Source organism: Protopterus annectens, chromosome 3.part1, assembly GCF_019279795.1.
Source record: "Protopterus annectens isolate FY-2018-M chromosome 3.part1, PAN1.0, whole genome shotgun sequence".
In the NCBI taxonomy this organism is placed as follows: domain Eukaryota; kingdom Metazoa; phylum Chordata; order Ceratodontiformes; family Protopteridae; genus Protopterus; species Protopterus annectens.
The window spans coordinates 1,407,841,693-1,407,866,955 of record NC_056732.1 but is presented as its reverse complement, the minus strand read 5'-3'; the positions used below and the strand labels follow the sequence as shown (position 1 = coordinate 1,407,866,955).

Genomic DNA, 25,263 nt, shown 5'->3' with positions numbered 1-25,263 from the left:
TCAAACTAACTTTTCATTTCCTTTGCTCACTGTAGGTTGGGGAAACTTGTCGAGAAAATAACCGTAGCGATGAATAACAATGTATTCTTTGGTATATGCAAAATTAAATGTGGCCCTCCATAAACCTGTAAGAGCTCATTCTACCAGGTCGGTGGCAACTTCCATGGTTTTTCAATGTACAGTTTCCATGGATGATATTTGCTCTGCTGCTACTTGGTCAAATCCACATACCTTTATCAACCACTGCAACTAGATCTGGTCTCAAGGGGAATAATGGTGTTCAGCTTAGTCGTTCTCAGGAATATCCTTTCTTAGGGACCACCCAGGGCTCAGGTATTTTGAGGATGAATGAAAATTGACATAATCAGATAGTTATGTACTCACCATAACATTCCATCTGTGTTGTCCATTTTCATTCAGCCTCATCTCCCCACCCTCCGACGCCCAGTCTTTTTTTGGTTCAAATTCCCTTGGTCAAGAAATATGTTTGTGAGGACAGAGTCAGCATCCCTTGCTTCATTAGATTTGAACAGTGATGGCATCTTGAATAGTTCGTGTTTATAGGTTTTCTTCTTCTCTCAAGCTATATGCATTATGTGAGGTGAGAGGGGACCAGAGCTTCCTCAAGCTGTAGTAACAGCAGAGTCGGTTCAGATTCCCGCACAGAGGCTGAATGAAAATGAACAATACGGAAGGAACGTTATGGTGAGTACATAACTTTTTTTCTCCCTCAAGGCAACCATTTATATAGATGTACATACATATACATATTTATATTTTTGGGGGATGTATGTAAGGTATGTATAATATCTATATATAGATGTGTACACAAAGGGTACACATTTATACATGTGTGTATATTTGTAAGAATGGAAACCATGACTGTGAGGAAAGCAGACATAGCTGATAGAATACTTGACATTAGCCTCATGTTACATTTTTTAAGGCCTTCATTCATCTTTTTAAAAGAATACGTAAATGTTGAGGAAATTGTCTTGGTAAAGCAGGATTTTTAGAAAAAAAAAATCTTACATCCTGAAGGTCACTAAAACTGTTGTAATTTTTTGTGTTCTGTCTTTTCAGCAGTAAAAGATAACACATGTAACCTGTTTTAGTTTTGTTACACTTGGGATTCTTGTGGAAGCCCACTGAGGCTGGACTTAACTTTGCCAGGTCTTTTTAATGTGTTTTTTTTATAGACTAATTATGTGATAACTGGTGCCAAAAACAGATCTGTGGTATTTGAGTTTCCAAATTTGCTCACAGGAACTTTTCAGAAGGCTGCATATTTTGAACATTGGCACGTATGCTGCTGCTTCAGTGGGCTTTCCTTTTCAGACTGCCATGACCTTGTGATACTGCATATATTGTGGAGAAATGCCAGAATTGCTCCTAAATACTCAGACTTAAGTTCTTTGAAACTCTTGACCTATGATATTTGTGATGCGTTTGTCAAGTATCTGTTTTGCCTCTTTCATAGGTTCATAAGTAAGTACGTACTAGGCTAGCTGTCCTTTTGGACCATTTTAAGTGTAGTCAATTTCCCTTTGTGAGACTCGAACCCTATACCGCTCCTGTGTAAGGTAAACACCTTAATAATTATGACTTCCAATCCAGATGTTTACTCTGCTTAGAGCAACAGCTTTACTAATGACTTTAGCAGGACCAGGTAACTGCTTTGATACAACATTTAGGAAGGTTTTTGGAATGAGTAGAAGATATACTACTATTCTGCTTTGTACTTGTTGAGAGTTTTGCTTAACATGGTTAAATTGTCCATAGACTGTCAAATCTGAAATTACAGGTTCTGCATTAATCAGCAGCAGCTTCCCACTGTAATGAGCATTCTTTGATGTGATTGACGTCTTACTTTAGTTAAATTACATCAAAATGAGTAAATGACCCTTATAGCATTGTCTGTTATACAGTGGAAGCAAAAACTAGTAATCATCTTATAATGACCTCTGTAAGGTGCAATCTTTTGCTAGTTTAGTTGTGCCTTCTTGCTGCTAGAAAAGAAATGTGTATAAAAACTAGTAGTAGTAGTGAAATATATTTATTTTGTACCAATCCTATTTAGGACACAGTGCCCAGGAGTAATTTTTCTGATTATTATAGGTAACTATGAATGCAAAACTTTAGGAAGACAATTTGGAGCCTTGGACACTTTACACCCCACATCCCAAATCAAACATTTAAAAATAAGTTTGTTTTCAAGCTGTCATTAAGGAGTCATGACTCTAGTTTCTTATTGGACTAGCTTGTACACTGTCAGACTTAAGGTCACAGATTGTTACTAAGCAGTTCAGGTGGATTAATAATCACCTAGCTGCTACCTTTACCACTACTGGTTTAGAGAGGCAAGGTTGAGAATTTATTTGCGGTCACTCATCCAGGTTGTATTTCAAGAAGGGGGAGAGGCTAGTGTCTTTAACTCAAGCAGTTCTGAGCAGCAGAATAGTAATGTAACTCTCTTACTTCCTGAAGTGTCTTACGAAAAGAAAACACTCACTTCCTGAGTTATTCTTCCAAATCCTGTATTGAGAGCATACATATTAAGATTTATAATATCTCAGAAACAATCCAAGTTACAAAAAATTCCAAAATACACAAGCTTGTTAGAATGGGTTATATCAAAGTCAAAGTGAACTTTGTCATTCAGACTATGCAATTTGTGCATCACTGAATAAAATTTTGTTGCTCCGTCTGAAGATGGAGGCATTTCCACATATAGATAATCTACAGTACAACAGCTGCTGTTGACATGACACACGTTATTTTCTTAAACTTTTAACTGTTATACATATTTGCACATACAGGAGACTTTTTCCACAGTAATCATTATTGCACAGTTGTTTTACAGCTTTGATTAGTTCACAGAAATATGAATTTAAGATTTTCAGTGGTGCTACTGTAAAGACATATTATTCCACAAAAAATGTAAGGCATTGTCTTTGGAATTTTCAGTTATATACTGGTGTTGGCATTAAAATCTTCTTTGGTTATACTAAATTTATATTTCAAATGTATTAAAGAAAAATTATATTTAACCTGCCAAAATGTATTTGTATTATGGTTGAACAAAGGGTTATATTTTTGTAACTGTGCAAGACGGCCCTAATATGAAAAGTCAGTGAACTGTTTGATCAAGAGCTTTCCATTGATGTATGACAAAAGTGAATATTATACTGCTTTTGTGTAATACTGCATAATCGATAGAAATTATGCATACCATATTTTGCAGTATTTCAAAGCAATATTACTGTACAGAAACATGCACGTTAGATGACGTGTATGAGTGGCATTGGGTGCTATATTGCTGTGTATATGATGGCACAATCTCTTTTTCTGATGGTCACAAATCTTTTACAGTATTCCATTGTGAAACTATAGTGTCTGGCATTTTTGCCTAACTGTAATCCTCAGTGGTTTATTAGAAAATCAAAATGTATTTTATGAGGACAGGGCATGCATATGAGGTAAAATGAAGGACATTCTGAAAAGTTTGTGACAATTGAGAACTATGGCTAGCCCAGTTTGTTATGCCATCCACAGTATCCTGCTGTTTGGCCAGTACAAGCATTAAAAAAATTGACTCTCAATACCCAAAATAGGGCAGATGAGGCAACTGCTCTAGCATTCACGGACTTTCCATATGCTTACACATTTTGTTGATTTCCTGGTCCATTCTATCCACTATCTACCTAGAAAAAAATCAAATAGAACATGAGTAGGGCAGAGCAGGAGACTGACAAAATAAATTGTCAAGTTTACAGCATTTCCTTCCTAGAGTGCTGCAGCTACTTTATCCTCAATTACGGGCACTGTGGGTTGCTTATTTTCTTAAATTAAAGAAACAGCACTTTTTTGTATTACTTTAAGAAATTAAATAATGGAAATGTCTGTAGCAGAACAGTGCCCTAGGAGGCTGCATAATTTACCTGTGTGTAAGGCTGGCCAGTGTGATGTTCAGTGCCTTGCTGTCTGGAACTTGTACTCCTTAATTGATTTTTTTTTCTTTTGAAGTATTTTACCTTTTTTTATACTAACAGTGTGTGTGTTTTGTGTCCTTAAGCCGTCCATTGGGGGAAGAAGACTGCTTCAGGCTGAAGTTGCTAGACACTATGATCTGTTTATTGCCTGACAATAAGACTGTTCAGGAATTCTTATTCAAGAAGTAGAGCCCTACCTTTTTAGTACTCTGATATTTTAAGTAGTGAGCCCGTACACTACTACTGTTCCACCTAGTATACTGTAACAGTAGTGAGCCCGTACACTACTACTGTTCCACCTAGTATACTGTTGCGTGGTAAGCACATTTTTGAATAAATTCTAATTAGTAAGAGAAGGCAAGCAAGGTGATTTTGCTTTTATGGGTTTTGGATTGTAGTTTTTGCTTTGCATAATTAAATTTAGCAAAATGGTTTCTCTTGGTCTTTGGTGGTGATTAGTAATGTAAGTATTTCTACAGGCGTTTTTGTAGCTTCCCTTTTTTGCTGAGGGATTAAGATTGTTATACATGGTACATCAGTTAAAATAGTTGTTGGCTACTCAAGTGCTATTAATTGAAGTACTTTTCAGAAGTGTTGCACAATTTTGTTGCTATGTTTTATGATGGTAACAAGCCTGATAGCTATTTCTTATTTACCTGCCCTCAACCATGCCCACTACGGAACAGAAACTTAATAGTTTTCAAGGCAGTGAAGTGTATGCCGGTAGTTGTGAAGAGATCTTTTGACATTTTTGTTTTCTCCCCCCTTAGGGTATCTTCATTTCCCGAGTTTCAGATGATGGGCCAGCCGCACAAGCTGGAGTACGAGTGGGTGACAAACTGCTAGAGGTAAAAGCTTTTCCACTTCTTGTATTTCAGTAGCACATGTGTATTGACAAGTTTGTGTAATAGCTGTACTTCCACAATTAGCTGCCCAGTACAGTACAAGTGATCTGGTCTGCTAGAAGATCCCCCCCCCCCCCCCCCAGCCTAACACAGTGTTCTTCATTAAAACTGCCTCAGTGCCCTGTGGGTTCTGTGCTTGCAGAAAACCCAGACCAGCAATTTTCCAGAGCTCAGTACCCCTTCCTCTGCGTCTGTGATAGGAGATTGGCTAAGCCTCTTCCATCAGGGGAAGACTAACCCCTGTCACAGAAAGTCAGTTATTCAGTCTTTCTGACAGCTGGAAGTCTCACAGTTGAATCTCCTCAGCAGCCTGCATTGGTGGATTACAACTTCCAGATTCATATGAGATCCCTTTGTGAACTTTCCTCCACCTTTATATATGCTTTTGATTTAATTCTGTTTTATTTAAAAAATAATGTATGTGTGCGTATGTACATATACACATATATATATATATATATATATATATATATATATATATATATATATATATATACATACATATATGTATGCGAACTTCCTATCGTAATATTCTTGTTTACTACTGATGCTAATTCCTGTTTGAATTTGAACTTGTATCGTGGTGTTTGTTTGCTTAATACTGCTTTAAGCAGTTGTAGGGTTTTTCTAAAATGTTCAGTGACTTGTACTGGGTAACTGAAGATGGTCCTTCCATATCACTGCTGCAGTATACCTTACCTCTGGAGTATCCTGCCAAGGATAACCCAACGTCCAGCCAGTATACAAAAGCCTTTATTACCTAGGGAATGTCATATGTCGGCACATGTTTGTCATTCTATGGTTATGGCAAGATTTTACACAACTGCACTTTCTGTGATATCAGTTGAACACTAGGCCTTTTGTTTATGTTGCTTATCTGCTTCATTTGGAAGTTCTTGGAGGAAAATATTGCATTATTGTAATTTTTGTCTTCATTTGTATGATATTTACTACTGATCTAACACTACTATAGTAAAAACAAAAGTAAACAACAAAAAAAATCCTTGTTTCCTGCCTTTACTGAACTAGAATAGTCCAGTCTTCAGGTATTGCTGATCTCTGGGCTGTGTCATAGTTCCTGTTTTGCCCATATCCTTATTTGGATAGGAGGAAGCTTCTTTGTTCACCAGTGGGAGTGGGGAGCTCTGAACAGCCTATCTGTCCCTTGAGGAGTAGTTCCAGCCCAGAAACTTGTAGCTTATTGGCCGTTTTGGGCCATTTCCTCTCTCTTTCTAACCCCCTGCTTTAAAGCCCGCTTTAATGCGCTTTTGCGCTTGTAATTGACTCAGCACAGCTCCTCATGGTGTCCTGCAGAGTTCTACAAGCAGCAGCGAGTGGAAGAGTGACTTTCTATTGATTATAAGTGTTGATGTTAAGTTGTCAATCTCGCCTTCATTCTTGCTTGATGGGTTCGGAGCCGATCCTCGGCTCCGACTCGGCACTTGCTAAGCTCGAGAGTCACTTTTACCAGCTCGAGGCAGCTCCATATCCCATGATGCAAGGCGGTAAGTACCCAGATCTCGTTTGCCGCTTCGCTGATGAGGTCCTCCTTTTACCAGCTCCTGGTAAGTGAATTGTTACTTTACTATTTTAGCCCCTTTTTACAAAAAACCTTAAAATTATTAGTTTTAACTTAGTTTTAATCCCTTTCTGACAGAAAATTTCCCTGTCTCCTCATAACTTTTAGTCAGACTTTCACCCATCCCATCCCCCCCCCCCCTGTTAGGGTGTGTGTGCGTGTCTGTTATTGATACCTTTTGGTATATTTAATTTAATTTCTTGGACTGGTGTTGTGTGTGTGTGTTTTATCACCATGTCTAAAGAAAGGGTCTCAGGCTTTAAGAAGTGTGACTCGTGCTGTCAGAAGATGTCTCTGACAGACGGTCACACTTCTTGCCTTTACTGCCTGGGGCCTCTTCATCTGCAGGACTCCTGTGCTATATGTCATTCTTTTAGCCAGAGAGTCCTGCAGGAAAGAAGAAATAAATTGATTTTGAGGGGCCTTCTTAAGCCGGAGGGCTCTCCGGCTAAGTCGGCCCCATCTAAGACTTCTAAGTCTTCCAAGGCCCAGGCTTCTGTGTCCAAGCCTGTGGCCTCGGCTCCGACTCATTCAGAGTCGAGATCGGCTCCGGCTGGAGCCGATTCTGGGTTACCTAAACCTTCGGCACCGGTGGCTATCGGTGCCGACTCTGGTTCGACCACTTCGGTGTCGGCTCCGATCGGTTCCATCCACCATGTGGCCCAGGCATCGATGTCGGCTCCGATCGGCTCCGACACCCTTACATTTATGGCCGTATCGGCTCCGGCTGGAGCCGATGCATCGAAGCTAACCTGTCGGTGCCGATAAGTTGTCGGCTCCGACAGTTTCAGTGGTTTCATCGGCTCCGATGGTTCCTTCGAGGAAGAGGTCTAGGTCCCCTTCCTTGGAGCCGATACTTTCGGCTCCGGCTTCGCCTCTCCTCTCGGAGCAGAGCCATCGGAGCCGATCTTCAAGGTCATCCAGGCTTTCTGCCCATGATTTGGAGAGAGTGGTCAGTAGATTACTAAAGTCACAGGCACTGGCCCAAATGCTACATAGTCCGTCTCAGCAGACTATTAGTCCACACCCCATTGCAGTTCCTCCTTCGACTCTACCTCAGAGTTTGGAGTTGGAGTCTTTGGGAATAGTTTCTGCTATGGCTGAGGGACAGATACCCCCTTCTGCTCCTTCAGCCTCTACTCTTATCTCCTCTTCGAGACCTTCCTTAGAGTGATTCGGTGGCGGGCTTCCTGGTCTCCTCCGAGGGGTGAGTGGCATCGACCCTTGTCCGAGCCCGCTCTTCCCTTGGAGCCTCGCCCTGGTGAGCTCGGCTCCGACATCTGCCTCGGAGCCCTCCTTTCGGTGGGTCCTGGAGTTCCTAGTTCTTGAGCAGGTTCTCTCGGACCTTCCTGGGAGGGGGCCTTGAGGTGATGAAGAGTGTGCTGGCCACTGGTCTCAGCCAGCAGTCTGTTCCCTTAGCTCCTCCCTCTATGGTGCCTGTTGACATCTCTGCCACTTCTCTTGCTCCAGGACCCAGAGATCCTCCGCCTCAGGTTTCCCCATTGGGAATATCCCCTCTTCCGAGGATTCTCCTGATTTGTCGGGGATCCTCCATGAAGAGGACATGTAAGAGGAAACACGTAGACTCCCGAGTCTATCACTTCAGATACTGACTTAGATGAGTCAGAGGGATCCCCAAGATCCCCTCTGAGGATGTCTCCTTCTCAGACATCCTAGAACTCCTTAGACAGAGGGAAACTGGCCCACCAATAATCCCTCTGAGGATGAGTCAGTATACCTGAGGCGTTTGGATCTCGGCCCTCCACCTCTTGGGTGTCTCCGCCTTCGACCCCCTTATGCAGGTTATTGCTCGAAGGCGTGGGCTGCTCCTGACTCTGTAGAGCCTGTCCCTAGGAGGCCTTCTAAATTTATTACTGCCCGTCGGACAAGCAATTCCTTACAAAAGGTGTCCCGCTGATGCCATGGTGGTGGCGGCTGCCACCAAGAAGGAACTTGCAGATCCTTCCGTACCTGTCCATCCTCCTAATAAGGACTCTAGGACCATGGATAGATATGGTAGCGGATGTTTTCTTCAGCGACCTTTGCTATGCGTCGCTGAACTACCTTTGTCACTTCACCAGACTCCAAAGGGATATGCTTAAGGAGCTAGGTGAAGTTGTGCAGGATCCTACAGCTGCGGGGCTCAGGAAAAATTGCTTCGCAGCTAGGAACCCTTAACTCCATTGCAAACTCCTCCATGCGGCTGATATCATATGCTGCTGATGGAGCGAGTAGGCGCAGGTACAGGTGTGGCTCTTAGACACCAAGCCTGGATGCGGCTATGTAATTTGCAGATCCCTTTAAGGCGTCCTTCACAAACTCTCCCTTTGATGGGTCAGCTTTGTTTGGCCCTCAAGTGAAGGAAACGTTGACCAGGTGTGAGCAGGACGGCAAAACTCTTTCTGCCGTAGGAGTCCGTTTTTCCACCCCTTCTAGACCTTATCCCAAAGGACAGAAGGGTGGCAAAATGTGGTTCCGCAAATCCCAGGGAGTCACGCCGGATTCACGTGGTCAGTTTACCCCTAGAGGCAGAGGGGGTAACAACAGACGCCGCTCTAGAGGCAGAGGGGGTCCACAAAACCAGGGAAACAGAGAGTCTCTCTGACAAGCCCTTTCAGCATCCCTGAGATGTTGCCCGGCTGTCCCTCCTTGGAGGCAGTCGGGGGAAGACTATCGCTGTACCCAGAAGCCTGGCGTTCTCTCACTCAAGACAGATGGGTACAGTCGATCATATCCGAGGGTTACAAAATTCCTTTCGAGGAAAGTCCTTTCTATCCCTCAAATTCCCTTCCAGATGTACCACCCGGTCTAAGGGAAATTGCAGAGTTAGAAGTCTCAAAACTACTGCAAAAAAGAGCCATTCAGCCAGTTACAACAGACCATTCAGAGCCGGAATCTACTCAAGGTTCTTTTGGTCCCCAAAAAGACGGGAGACTGGAGACCAATATTGGATCTCAGCAGACTCAACAAGTCTGTGAGGAAGACAAGATTCCGAATGGTCACTCTTCAGTCGATTCTGCCCTTCTTGCAGAAGGACAACTGGATGTGCTCAATAGATCTTCAGGATGCGTGCTATCACATAAAAATTCACAGACGCTCCAGGAGATTTCTCCGCTTTCGGCTGGGGTCCAGTCATTTCCAGTTCAGAGCCCTGCCCTTTGGTCTCACCACAGCCCCCAGAGTGTTCACCAAATGCATGGCAGTGGTCACGGCTCACCTGAGACGTCAAGGATTCCAGGTGTTTCCGTATCTCGACGACTGGCTCCTGTCAGCCACCACCAGGCATCAGCTTGTTCAAGCCAGGGATTACACAATAAATCTTTGTTCTCATTTGGGCATCTCGATCAACTTCGAAAAGTCATCCTTATTGCCCTGCCAGTCTATTACTTTGATAGGTGCAAACTTAAACACTGTTCGGATGTCAGCTACCCTTACAGACCAAAGAGTTTCAGACATTCAAAGTCATGTCAGGATCATTCTAGCCAACAAGAAAATACAGGCCAGAATGGTTCTAAAGGTATTAGGTCTCATGGCTGCGGCCATTACTCTTCTTCCCCTGGCTCGCTTCTACATGCGCCTTCTTCAGTGGATGTTGTTTACTCAGTGGTCTTACCAACAACTTCCAATGCGTCACCAAATTCTGGTGACACAGATTTGCAAAAATCATCTTGCTTGGTGGATCACTTCTCCCCAGATTCACCAAGGCAGACACTTTGTACCCCCATGCCCGGTAGCCACTGTCACCACGGACCGCTCCCTGATGGACTGGGGCTGCATTATCAGGGCAGGATGGTTCATGGGACGTGGCAACCGTTCGAGTACCACCTGCACATAAATGTCCTAGAGATGAGAGCAGTGCTTTTAACGTTGCAAGCCCTCAACGACTTTCTTCCTGTAGGGACAATTGCAGTCCACACAGACAACATGTCTGTAGTTTGGTATATCAACAAACAGGGCGGAACCAAGTCCTACCCCTCGTGTCGAGAAGCGCTCAGACTTTGGCAATGGGCGATCTCCTCTCATCGGTTTCTGGTAGCAACGCACATCCCTGGGAAAACCAACATTTTAGCGGACAGATTGAGCAGAGCTATTCTCATGCCTCACGAGTGGTCTCTCAAGCAATCTATAGTGGAGGAGATTTTTCTGGAATGGGGTCACCCATGTTGCGATCTTTTTGCTACTCCCCAAAACAGCAAATGCCCAGACTTCTTCTCTCTCTACCCTCTGTCAGGCCATCCCCCCAGAGACGCTCTGACCCAGGATTGGCCCCAGGGACTTCTTTATGCCTTTCCTCCTTTTCCCCTGATCCCTCAAGTTATCCAGAAAGCTACCGTTTTGAGAGCCAAAATGATTCTCATTGCTCCTTATTGGCCTCGACAAATTTGGTTTCCGTTCCTCCATCGTCACCTTTTGGTGCAGCCGTGGCATCTGGACCCAGTGCCAGATCTTCTGATTCACCAATCCGGTCAGCTGCACCGGTCTATCCCTTCTCTCAACCTCACAGCATGATTGCTCCACTTCCTTCCTTAGCCAGGCTTCCTTTGCTCTCTAACCCTGTTAGAGACATCATAGTAGCTTCTTTAAAATCCTCTACCAGGAGGATTTATACAAGCAAATGGAAACGTTTCTCTTATTGGGCTAAAGCCAGGAATATTGATCCCTTCACTGCCCCAGTTCAGGCAGTTTTGGACTTCTTAGCGGAGATTTTTCATGCAGGCTCCTCTTCTTCCACAGTTAGAGTTCAATTGGCTGCTATCTCGAACTTTCATGTCGGGATCGCAGATCACAATATTATGTCCCATAGGCTTTGTAGAGCCTTCTTGAAAGGAATTTTCCTGCTAAAGCCTCCAATCAGGAATCTTCCTCCTCAATGGGATCTAAATTTAGTGCTGACATCCTTGATTCTTCCTGCCTTCGAGCCAGCTGTTTCTTGCTCCCTAAAATTTCTTTCTTGGAAAACATTATTCCTAGTAGCTATTACATCGGCCAGGAGGGTGTCTGAACTTCATGCTCTATCGGTTCGACCCCCCTATTTGGTCTTTCACAAAGACAGAGTATCATTGAGAACTAATCCGACCTTTTGCCTAAGGTCGCTCAAAAGACTAATTTGAATCAATCCATTGATCTCCCTGTATTTTTTCCAAACTATTCAAACAGATCGGAACAAAACTACATTATCTTGATGTCCACCGCCAACTCAGATATTATTTGGACAGAACTAAACAATTTAGGAAATCCGATCAACTCTTTGTTTCCTATGCGGATAACAAGAAAGGCCTTCCTGTCTCTAAAGTGACCTTATCTAGATGGCTTTCTTCTGTCATCTCTGAAATTTATCTGCTCAGGGGAAAACAGCTGTGCTCAAAACCTAAAGCACATTCAACTAGGAGCTTAGCTACTTCTACAGCCTTTCAAGCTAGACTTCCTTTAGACACTATTTGTGCAGCAGCCACTTGGGCCACTCCTCATACTTTTGTTTCCCATTACAAATTGGACTTGGCCTCCAGGGACCGAGCCAGTTTTGGCTCTACAGTCCTCAAGAGTCTGTTCCATTGAGCCACCCAGGATAGAGGTGCTAGGGACGCGGTCCCATCAAGCAAGAATGAAGGCGAGATTGACAACTTAACATTAAGAAGTTATGTACCTACCATAACGTTCCATGTTAGTTGTCTTCTCTCGCCTTCTTTCTTGCGACCCTCCCTCCTTCCCCAGGCCTGGACAGACCTTTTCTACAAGGAATTATTATGCTGAAGACCATTCAGAGCTGGTCCTTCTTCCATCCTGTAGGCTTTCTTTCTTCCTTTGGGAAGTGTTTATGCTTGGTGCTATTGCCCTTTGTCATCAAACGAGATCTGGGTACTTACCGCCTTGCATCATGGGATATGGGGCTGCCTCGAGCTGGTAAAAGTGACTCTCGAGCTTAGCAAGTGCCGAGTCGGAGCCGAGGATCGGCTCCGAACCCATCAAGCAAGAAAGAAGGCGAGAGAAGACAACTAACATGGAACGTTATGGTAGGTACATAACTTCTTATTTTTGCCTACTTATTTCCGACTGCTTTTTCTCGCCGAAAAGCGAGTTTCTTTAACTAAATAAGCTCTGCAAAGTTGTTTTTCTGCATTCCTGACTATATTGCTGAGTTTTTGCACTTTTAAAGTTTGTTTTTGCTTAGTTTAACTGGTAGGCTACACACTCAGGTGCGCTAGCCGAATTAAAGCATTTACTGTGTTTCTGTACCTAATTTCTGCTACTTTGTATAAAAAAAAAAAAAAATATCCTTGTTTCCCGCCTTTACTGAACTAGAATAGTCCAGTCTTCAGGTATTGCTGATCTCTGGGTTGTGTCATCGTTCCTGTGTTGGCCATATCCTTATTTGGATAGGAGAAAGCTTCTTTGTTCACCAGTGGGAGTGGGGAACCCTGAGCAGCCTATCTGTCCCTTGAGGAGTGGTTCCAGCCCAGAAACTTGTAGCTTATTGGCCATTTTGGGCCATTTCCTGTCTTTTTGTAACCCCCTGCTTTAAAGCCCGCTTTAGCGCGAATTTGCGCATAGCGCAGCTCCGCTTAATCGGGTTTAACTATTCCCGGCTCCACAAAGTCTACTCTTCACTTTTTCCCTTGGAACTGCTCTAACTCTCAAACTAAACACGCTATTCTCAATCTAAAACCCTACACTTGCTCATATAAGCAATTTTTTATAAGTTAAGCACTAATAAATTAAACAAGCACTACATCCTCATATAATCCTCTTTAGTACCTCATCCCCTATTGGTCCTTCTGATTCAGTTACAAAGGAGTTCCCTATACTATTCTAGCATGTCGAAAGGTCAGTTGCTGGCTTCCTCTCCAGTCCAGCTGGTGAATCTGGGAATCTTGAGGCAATGTTACAACTGCCTCATGTACACAGACAACCTTCTCCTCCTCCCAACAAGTACAAATATATGCGAGAGATGCAACCATATAGCCAAACTGGAGACTGAGCTCTCTCGACCCAGTACTGGTGTAACCAGTCAGGAGGAGAAGGTAACCACACACACCATAAATCCAGTCTCACATAGACCTACCACAACTGCAAACCAAACACACACAAACATACTTGGAGGCTCTAAATAAAAATCTGCCAAAGCAGCAGAGACCTCCAAAGCAGACATCCAAGCAACCACTACCCCCAAAAAATCACATGCAACACATAGTTCACCAAGTCAGTGTGGCAAACAGTTACAGCCCTTAAGGCCTAACAACATACCTGATACACTTGTGATAGGTGACTCTATAGTCAGACACACTGACGTCATGCTCACCAGGCTGAACAAGGAAAAGGTCACAGTGAGCTGCCTGTCGGGCACTAGAATCTGCCACATAACACAAGCACTCAGGTCACTGCAAAGCAGGTACAAATATGACTCAGTCATTGTCCATGCTGGTGTGAATGACCTGAGACGTACCTCCCTGGACTACATGAAAAGAGACATACAGGAGCTCTCTGATTATGTAGCCCAGGCTGGTATGACCCTGACCTTGAGCAGCATCTTACCCTCACCAAGAATGATGCCACAGTATAAAGACAGAATGATCAATTTCAACAATTGGCTTACGTATTGGTGTCATTCAAAGGGGGATCCAGTGTCTGCTTGGGATGACATGCTCGGCAAGCCACGCTGCTTCGCAAGGGACGGCTTGCACCTGTCACCCCTGGGCTTTCGGATATTGGCAAAGGCTCTTGCCACCCCCATAGTGCCTTTTTTAGGCAAGGCTCAAAAGACAAACCCACCTCCTTAGACAACACAAGTAGAAAGAAACTAAGGGTAATGCTCAATGCCAGAAGTCTAAACCTCAAGATGCACGCTCTCGAAGCCCTCCTCAGTATGGAGAACATCGATGTCTGTGCAGTGACAGAAACCTGGTTTAAGGCTCCCGAGAGCACCCCAGCACTACCAGGTTATACCTCATATCATGCTTTTTGGCCCCAAAACTTGGACCGAACCACAAAAGGAGGGGGGGGAGTATCCATATTCATCAAGGATACCCACACCTCCAAGTTAGTGACATTGCACGAAGCATCGGAGACCATCCATGTGCAACTAACAGTGGGCAAAACTGCCTTTCAGTTTGTAGCATGCTACAGACCACCCTCTCAAACTCAGGAACCCCACTCGGCCTTCCTGAAGACACTGGAGAATATGAAGGTCTCTCCAAACACCATCATATTGGCGGACTTCAACTATCCAAACATAGACTGTGAGCATTACTCAAGCCCCAACACCCTAGCCCAAAGGTTCCTAGAATTCATAAACTCATATGCTATGGAATAACTAGTAACCACTCCCACAAGAGGGGAAAACATACTAGACCTGATCATCACAAACATGGGGACACAATGTTCCATACCAGAAGTATACCCCTCTTTGGTAAGATCAGACCATAAATTAATCTCACTGGAAATTCACATCCCGCCCCCACCCCCAGCACAGAAGACCACAGTGAAGAACTTCTCAAAAGCTGACTTCACACTTCTTAAATCCGAAGTGGAATCCTTCAAGGCCCCCGGGCCAGTGGAAACTACAGCCCAATCTGCTGAATCCTTTATAAACGCATTCTATGGACACCTTCAGGAATGCATGGATCATGCAATCCCAAATAAATCCAAGACCTATTTCCCCAAAGGCAGGCATCCTGTCTGGTGGACCCCAGCCATAAATAAGCTATACAACAGGAGGAGGAAGCTATTACATGATAGAGCAAAATCCCTAAAAGGGAAGGCATCTCTGATCAGTACTAGCAAAAAACTACGTTCCCTCATAAAATCATCCAAGACCAGCTTTGAGAGAAAAAATTGCACAAGACACTAAAGATCATAAGGCCGCCTTTAGTTATGTTAGAAACCTGGGTGGCAACTCCCAGATATGCTCAGAGTTGGTCCATAATGACAAAAAATACACTGAACTCACAGACATTGCCAACATCCTGGCAGACAGGTTCAGTGCAAACTTCTCACCCCCCCCCCTCCAAAAGGACAAATATCTATCCCAGCAGAGTGTTGCCTCCCTGACATCTCAGATGCCCAGGTGAGAACCGCCCTCTCTGAAGCAAAAAACACAGCATCAGTGGGACCAGACGGTGTTCCAGGCTGCGTCCTACATGAACTCCAAGAAGAACTGAACCCACACATAAGGCTGCTGTTCAATCTCAGCCTTACTACAGGATATGTACCCAAAGAATGGCATACAGCAACAGTGGTCCCACTCCAGAAAGGAGGTGCTTTTACAGACCCTGGAAACTACCGCCCCATAAGCCTGACTAGCCTGGTATGCAAAGCTATGGAAAGGATCATTATGAAGCTCATAAACAAAGACATTGGGGACCTACAGACACTGGATCCTACCCAATTCAGCTTTGTTAAGGGCAGATCCTGCCTCTTGAACCTGGTCGACTTCTTTGAAAAAGTCACCAAGGCCATTGATGAGGGTAAGGTAGTTCACACAGCCTACCTGGACCTCGCAAAAGCCTTTGACACAATACCCCACTCGGGCATCATAGACAAGCCCTCCAGCTTAAATATAAACCCCTATGTCATAAGATGGGTTGCAAACTGTCTCAAGGACAGAACCCACATGGTCAGAATTGCTGGAGCCATGTCAGACTCTAAACCAGTCACAAGTGGCGTCCCACAGGGCTCAGTCCTGGGACATAGTTTTCTGAGGTACAGGCTAACACGGGAGGACTGTGGCTGACCAAGTTCGCAGATGACTGCAAACTGGGTGCCATAATTGACACTCCAGCTGACACAAGCATCCTCCAAAAGGGACTCTTAGAAAGGGGTAACTGGTGCCAGAGCCATGGCCTTAAACTAAACGCCAAAAAGTGTATAGTCATACCCTTTGGGAAAAACAAAGTGCCCACAAATTACCACATAGGTGGTAATCCGTTAAGTACGGAAGAAGTAATTAGGGACCTAAGGATCCAAGTTGATAGTAATCTCTCCTTTGACCATCACATTGCCAAAGTGGTTAGAAAGACCTTCTATATATAGCCCATCTTATCATGAAAGGATTCACATCTAGATCAAGTGAGGTCATTGTGCCCCTGTACTCTTCCCTCATCAGGCCCATAATCGAGTACAATGCCCCATTTGGGATGTACCTTACCCGACACCTGCAGCAACGAGAAAGACCCCAAACGTACCTCACAAAGAGGATCAAGGGACTCAAACAAATGCCATATGCTGCTCGGCTAAAGAAACTCCAGCTCTACTCAATTGCATACCGCCTACTCAGAGGCGATCTATGCCTGACATACAAAGCCATGTCCAACCGGGAATTAATGGACATGCTCCACCTCAGAAAATCCAAATCCCTTAGAGCTACGCGATCGAGAGAATTGAACCTTGGCACAGAAATAAATGGGACATGCTGGAGGGACAGATTCATAACCCAGAGGCTGCCTTCACTCTGGAATAAAATCTCAGTCCATGTTAGGCAGAGCCCCTCACTGACTCTCTTCAAGAGGAATCTTGACGAGTGGATGGGAGATCGTAGGTTCACCCCGGGGGTCACTTCTGTGTCACTGCTAGACAGAGGCACAGTAAACTTGCCTTAAAAAGGGCACAGTAAACTCATTCCAAGGGGTGGCAAAAACCAAACACACACTGGCTAGGCTTGTAAATGCCCTAGGGCAGATAGCCTAGTATGAACCTATGAACCTATAGCTGTTTTATTTGCATTTTCTGACAAAGGGACTCTAAGTAAATGCTTATTTATGTTGTTTTTAAAGTTTTTCTCTTTGATTTAAGGGCACATTAGTCCTGTCACAGTGCTTACTATGGTTTAGTATACTGTGCAGATTATGGTGCAAGGCTTAGCACAATTTAAACAGATTCTTGTATAAGTTATGCAGTTTAGCCCGATTTGCTATGTGTGGGCATAGTTTATATTTGCTATTATAGCTGCCTTTAGTCAGCAGCCTAATAGTGTCGGTGTATTATTCTGGCTGTTTATTTTTTCAGCCTGACTTGATGGATCCTGATATGGCTGACCCCCCCCCCCCCCCCCCCCCAAGCACCTAAAAAGAAAAAAAACTCTACAAAAATATACCTAAGCCTATGGTTTGTGAATCTGTGGTTGCATTAAGCCAGCCTGCAGACATAGCCTTCATGGTTGTCCCAGTACCTGTTTCAGGTAGGGGAGAACCAAGCCCTTTAGGTGCAGGAGAGGTCCAGAGTAATAGACCCCCTTGCCAGACATATCACTCTGTCACCAGATATTTTATCCTCTAATGTAGTTCATAGTAAGGAGAAACAGAGACTTAACCTGAATGTCTTGTCATGTGGTTATTGCCATGTGTAGGGCTGATGTGGCTTCCTAAGCTAAGAGCGTTTTACAGTCATCTAATCTCCAAGACTATGGTCATACTTAGAATTACTATGGGGCTGTCTTCTTTAGAGATCAGTCTAGCACTGCAGATTTTGATGGGGACTCGGATGTCGACAGTAGTTAACAGTATGAGTCCATCCAGTCTGATACTTTGGAAGACGAACAGGTTCAGTAACCTAAGTAAGTGTTCCCCCTATCTTGAATGCTAACTAGGTTTAAAAATGAATCTGATTGTAAGCAGTTTGTATCTACATCAGAGATTGGCAAGAGTTTATCATCTTATTGAGTATGAGATTCCAAATGTCTTAGCTGTTCTTCATCTGTTATCAGCCTTAGAAGATGTGGATAAAACTGTATGTAAAACCTCTTTTGCTTGTGAACCAGTTCCTAAAAAGATGTTGAGGTAATACAAGCTGTACTCTGATCTTGCAGCTTTCTGTGCCACATTGTCAGTTGACCCAGCTGCAGTTTCTTTAGAGAACTCTAGCAAGAGAACCTTGGATGCTCCTAACCCTACACTGTTGGGTAAAATTGGCAATTGGTTAAAAGCTCAGTGAAAATAGCTTGCTTAATCTAGTAATTTAGTTTTAGAGTTTTAAATTATCAGAGCTTCGTGTGGAAATTTATTTTGCGATGTACTTGCAGTTTAGATGACTTTGCTATATCTTTGCCTGCTGAACAGCAAATGAGATTGTTTTTACAATTGTTACTTATTTGTAATGCACCATTGTGCTTGGGTCATGACTGAAAAGGGTCATTTGACCAGTCCACTTTATCCTGTTAAACTGAAATAAAATAAAAAAAAATGTGACTCCGGTTTAGAACCTTGCTTTGAAGAATGTCTTGGAAGGTATGGACAACTAGTTCTAGAAATGTTGCCACTTCTGTTGTACTGAGAAGATCCTTGGTACATAACCAGAATTTTTTTTGAGGATTTAAAAATTAGATTTTGAATGGTATTTTGCAAGTGCTGAATTTGTGTTTGGTCCTGTTGCTACCTAGATTCTCAAGCAAATGGAATGATAAGAGGTAAATTGATGTATGGGGTATCTAGAATGTTTTAAATTCCCAGGTTCTCCCCTAACAAGTAGTCTAATTTCAAAGGACAGAACAAACAAAAATCCCATCCCAACAAGGGTCAGAGTAAAAAGAAGAAATGGCAGGAGGATGATGCTTCCAGACGAAATAAAAGTGATTCTTTTCGCAAAAAAGATTCTTCCCCTGCTAATAAAAACAATAAGCCACTTGCTGTGCTGAGACTGGAAGGAATGAATGTGCACAATGTTAAGCGTAACACATGTGTATTTATCCACGTTTCATCCAAAGGACTTCATCAGAAAAGCTTTGCATTTTTATAAGCACAGTATTGCATATAAAAATTTTAGCGAATTTCTCTTTTTGTGTTGGAATTTTTATCCCTGGGATAACAATTTGTCTTTTAGCATGGCTTATTTGTATAGTGGTCTGCCACTGTTTCATGATCACTGAAATGTAGTCCATCAGTGTAGGGGTGTATCTTGTACATTTTTAAGCACTCTCTTATCCATGCATGTGGGGGTGACCATAAGAACTTTATAGAGAAAAAAGAAACTGGCAGTACAAGCTGACCAAAAACCTGATTTAAATGAGGTAATTAAGTGCTTTCTTAAGGATAGAAGGATAAAAGTTAGAAAACTTATATAATGTTATGGTGGGAACAATGATTTTTTTTGTGTGTATTTTTTCTGTGTTTTTTAACAGTTTGTGTCTTTAAATTGTGATTCAGTTATTCTATTATTCTATATTTTTTTTATATAAAAAGATTTAAGATTTTTTTTTTTATATAAAAAGGTTTGCATTTGAATGCAAAGTTTTTTCTGATGAAGTCCTTTGGACGAAAAGCAGATAAAAAAAGTTGTTGATCTTAAACTTAAATCAGTTTTCCAAGAATTCCCACATATGATCCGTGACTCTTGGGATTTGTTAAATAAATTGAGAAGTATTCAAATGAAACATGAATACATTTTTGGTAACGTGACATACAAATTTTGTTTACTGTAATCCCACAGGATGAAGAGTTAGAGTGGTTTGAAGAGATGGTTTCAAAATTTGGAGCACGTTCTGTTAGACAACACAGTTGTAGAATTTATGGAAATAATTTCCCACAATAGCTTTTTGGTTTTTGAAGAGGAATATTTTAAACAGATTTCAGTAGTAGCGATGGGTGCAGCATGCACCCCATTGTTTGACAATCTGGTGTTGTTGAGATGGGAACTTGAGTGCATGTTCAAGCCTCCCCTTTTTCAAACCATGCAATGAATATTTTAGATACCTAGATTGTATATTTTAGGTACCTAGACATACTCTTATTTATCTGGGAAGTACCCAAAGTGGAATCAGAGCATTTATTGACTTGTTTACAAAATAGTACAGACTTTCTCAAGTTTACATCTTCGATATTCTTGGAACAAATTACATTTTTTGGACATCAATCTGAGCAAAGGTTCTTAGGGGGAATGGGTTACACAAATTTATAGGAAACTCACTTTTTGCAACACCTTTTTGTCCTTCAAGAGCAGTCACCCCTCCCATCAGAAAAAGGGAATAGTAAAAAGTCAATGTATATGGATTTCAAGACTCTCCTCCGAGGACAGCTTTTGTCCACAGCAACTGGAGGTCTTGAAGTCAATGTTGTTGGATAGGGATTATCCCATTAACCATGTAAATCAAATTCATGATGAAATTTGGGGCAGGCAGGTGTGATATGTATGCCCGTATTATAAGGAATGGATTTAAATTGTGAAAGATGACAGACACAATCACAAAAAAGTGAATATGATTTTACATTATTCACTTGATGCTAGAGACATTCAGGAAGTACTTAAGAAAAAACTGGTCCTTTCTTCATAGTAATGAGGACATTGAGGTACTTTTCTGATGGACCTGCCATTACATACAAAGACAGACATAATATTAAGAGTTTATTGGAGGGGTTAGATCGCACAATGTAATTTCACTGTGACTAATGCAAGGAAGTGCAGATGTTATAAACAATGTGGCTTCATTAATACTGGAGTGGTCAGTTTACCAGGAATTGACTTTGGCAGTTTGTTTAAATCGGGGGAATTTTAATTGTTTTTCTGTTAGGGTAGTCTGTTTTGCAACTTGTGACACCTGCATGGCATATTATATGGGTAAAACCAAGAATCCCCTGAACAAGCCGTGACAAAGAGAGATACTGCAAGCCCAGCTATCTGGAATTTTGTAAATAATTACATGTCATTTGTGAATATCAACGTGATGTGTATAAGATGCTTGTGTTACAAATTTATTAGAACTGTATGTTATGTGTATATCAAACTGCTTTGAAGGTATATGCAAAGTGCTGTTTGAAATGTAACCACAGTGTACTGTACTGGAAAAGAACAGAAATGTACATGCACTATTGTAACTGTTTAAATGTATATATTTTAACAGTGGAAACTGGAATACAGGAGGAAAACCTCAGTCTAGTAAATTTTAGAAAAATAGCTGGAATTAAATTACTTTATGGCTACACAATAAAATATATCTTTCAGTTTCAGTGCAGCAAGGAGCGACAATGTGTAAAACTAGGGAGCTTTCTCTATTATCTTGAAAGCGTTTTTTTTTTTTTTTATGACTTCAGCATTTGCCAAAGATCCAAGGAAAAAAGCCCTTGTCTATGTGTTTTTACAGGTAGACGCTAAATGCTACCAGTTGCCATCAGTGGTTGATTTGGGCCAGAGGAGGACTAGAAGTCAGATGACAAAAATGTCATTCTGCAAGCTATCCCAGCAGTAATATTTTAGATATTTTGAGAAGTCTCTTAGTGAGATAGAGATTTCTGCATTCGGTTTTTGACCTGACAACTAGAAGATCGATTCACCACGTCTGCCTTGCTATGATGAAGTAAATTACAAAGGAGTAGTGTAATTCTCTTGGATATAGTCAGGAATATAGCAAAGCTTTGTTTAGATATTTTTCTTTTATTTATTTGAGACTGCCCTGCGATGTGGTTTTAAATATTTCCTGTGGTTTTGAACTCTGATGTCACTGTGAATATATATTTGGTATTGTCTTTTTCTTTTATTATTTATTATTAAATATATTTTAAACCTTTCATTGCATCTGATCTGTGTGGAGATATTTAAGTTCTGACAGTACTTGCATAATTGTTTGGTGACACTGTGTAAGCCACTCCTAATAGCCTTGCTCTTGATCAAACTGCCATTTGTATTAATAGTAACATTACACAGTAAGATTGGACACCCTTTGTTAAGGGCCGTAAAGTAGCTGATAAGGAATCATCTGGTGGCAGTGATAACTACCTTATAGTCTGGGCAAAATGGAGGCATAGCTAGTCATATGAACAATACCACAAATGAGAAGGAACAGCAGACCACAGTGGAAAATTCTTTAATTAATCTTAGTGTCTCAGCTAACAAGCCTTCAAGAGATAAAACATTACATTCACCATTATGCTTATATTATGCACAAATTAACACCAATTAAAAATTCTAATTAGAGGAACACCAGTTACGCTCAGTGTTTAACCCATTAGGTGACAATGTTTCACACTTTAATATACAAACAGTTTCCTTATATAGAAGTATTTTTTTTAACTATATTGTAGCCCTTAAACATTCACTATTTCCATTATGACATAACATATAATGTGGTATGTCATAATGGAAATAGTGAATGTTTAAGGGCTACAATATTGGAAGCTGTGTAAGGATGGGATGATGTAGAAGTTAAAAAAAAAAATTACAGTATTTTTTTTAGTCTGTTGTTAAATTGGATTCATATGTAAGAGAGACTCTTGATTTTCTTGATAAGATAAAAACTATTGTATGGAAAGAAAATAATTATTAGTTTGTAGTAGATGTGAAAAGTCTGTATATTAATATTAATCATCAGTTGGGTTTAGAATCGGTTAAGTATTTTTTGGGAGATAACCCATTAACACGTTATATGATTGAGTTGTTACAGTTTTGTTTAGAACACAATTATTTTGAATTAAATGGGGAGATTTTCCATCATATAAAAGGTACGGCAATGGGGGTCTTCTTTTGCCGCCATGTATGCCAACCTGTTTATGGGTCTCTTTGAATAGAGGTATTTCTATAAAATGGAATTCTATAAAAAGCATATTATAAAATATTTCAGGTTCATTGATGCCTTGATTTTTGTGTGTGAAGGGGGAGAGTCCTAGGTTTCAGGTTGCGGGAGCACTTGAGAGATGTAAAAATAAGAAAATAGAAAGCCCCATAGCACAATATTATATGTTATGTTATAGTAGAAGTAGTGAATGTTTAAGGGCTACAATATTGGAAGCTGTGCAAGGATTGGATGATACAGAAGTTAAAAAAAGACTTCTGTGTAAGCAAACTGTTTGTATATTAGTTTGAAACATTGTCACCTAATGGGTTAAACATTGAGTGTAATTGGAGGGTGTTCCTCTAATTAGAATTTTTAATTGGTTAATTTGTGTTTTATATAAGCATAATGGTGAATGTATCTCTTGAAGGCTTGTTAGCCGAGGTGCTAAGATCGATTAAAGAATTTTCCACTGTGGTCTGCTGTTACTTCTTGTTTGTGGTATTAGGCATAGCTAGTCAACTGTTCAGCCTTTCCTGGTGTGTGTGTGTGTGTGTGTGTGTGTGTGTGTGTGTGTGTGTGTGTGTGTGTGAGCTACTTGGGCAGGGGTGCAAAGCACTAGTTGGACAGAGACCTTGGCTTGGCCACTCCGCTGAGATCTCAGCCTATAGCTGTGCCAGTGGGGAGTCTTACTGGGGATCTGGAGAAAGGAGGAGAAACCAGCCCCAGACTGACTGTGGTCTTTGTGTGCTCTTAAGGGAAATAACACTTTATGCAGAGAGCTGCATCTGGAAATAGTCTGTGTATATGTCACCCACTGTGACCAGTGGTGAGGATTGAGGCTCCTTGATTACTGGTCCAGAGGTGGGGCGTCACATTTCAAGCGAATATATTAGCGTTTGTACTGCATAAAGAAAGGTGATTTAACTAATGCCTTGGCTATAAACACTCAAAAGACTGCATGGGGTTTAGTAGGTTTACTTTTTTGATTTTGGAGCAGGTACAAGCCAATGTGTTTTGGGAGACTGGCAAAATCTTTTATTACAAAGGGAGATGTTTTGACAGTTGCGATAAAATGAGGCCAACCCCCCCCCCTCTCCAGTTTAAATGATATCTCCATTTATAGCAAGTTAAAAGGAAGGGCAGAATATATATAAATAAATGTATTTTGTTTTTGAGTCATTGTCGAGATTTATATTTATTTAAATATGCTAGTATATTTTTTATTGAGTTTTGTCAGCTGGAACGAGGTTCCTGTTTATGCAGTGTCTTGATTGGTGAGTGGGGTAGGTGTGACTTAACCACTGATTCCTTCAGGTTTTTAAATGCCAGTTTTATTATTGCACTATGGTTCTGATGATATCTTCTTGAAAAGATGAAAGCGCTTAACCTTGGTGCACTGTTTTTCAATAAGTATGTGTTGTCTTGGAGTTGAGCCTAGCTGGAAGTAGTGTGTTTAGTTTAGTATTTTTTTGATTCTGGCTCGGGAGTTTACTCGTATTTTGTTTTAAATATGCCAATTTGTTATATTCCCAGAATTCATGTTCCCCAGTTACCTTTCAGATTCCAGTCACATCTCTATTGTTTGCTGTCTATTTGAGGAATAGCTCCCCGAGTCTTCTTGGAGTATAAAGCATCTATGCAAACAGTTCCAAGCAAAAAAATCTTAGTCTTTCTTGACTTTGCTTCATACTTGGTAGTCATAGAGATGTCCTTCCATTGTTGCTTGATAAATTGCCTTTCCAGTCCCCCCCCCCAATATTTCCTAATCTCCTCTGATTGATTCTTATGGTTATCATTCAGTATTTTTATCTGTCTTACTAATTATCCCTTTAACAGCTGCTTCTGACTTCGACTCCACTAAAAACTCTTATCATAAGAAGTCTTTCACTTAGCATTCCCCCATCTCTTACTGTTTGTATGTATTTTTTTGTCAGTCTGTGGTATGAAAGACTTTCTGTAACCTGTCGTCCAGACTTCAGCTTGCTCTCATCCTACTCCATTAACTTTCACTCCCTAGTTGTTTGCTTCCGATAGTTTGGTTACTTTGCTAATTTTCTCAAGTAAATTCAGTCTCCCTCTTGCCTATATTTTGTACCTTTACTTGTAGTTATCCTTACTGGTAAAATCTCCTTTCTCTGTTCCTGATTTGGCTTTGTTCTTAGAATAATTTCTGCTACTTTATTAATATAATGTTCTGTATGTTTTTTGTTAGTCTCTTTAAGGATCTCTAACTAATATCTTACTCTCTCTCATCATTTCTGAAACCCCCCATCATCCCCTTCCACTTTTGATTTATAACTTTCTGCTTGCATTGTTTGA

The 25,263-nt window shown here is 41.5% G+C and overlaps 1 protein-coding gene across 15 annotated transcripts in view; it reads left to right on the top strand.

Annotated features, from left to right (window-relative positions):
* The window catches only part of SCRIB (scribble planar cell polarity protein), a 2,800,411-nt gene that overhangs the window by 860,637 nt on the left and 1,914,511 nt on the right, over window positions 1–25,263 (top strand). For all 15 annotated transcript variants that reach the window (XM_044067477.1, XM_044067487.1, XM_044067486.1 and 12 more), the window contains one exon: window positions 4,763–4,840. In XM_044067477.1, the coding sequence (XP_043923412.1) occupies window positions 4,763–4,840 (78 nt within the window). The remainder of the gene's footprint in view (window positions 1–4,762; window positions 4,841–25,263) is intronic.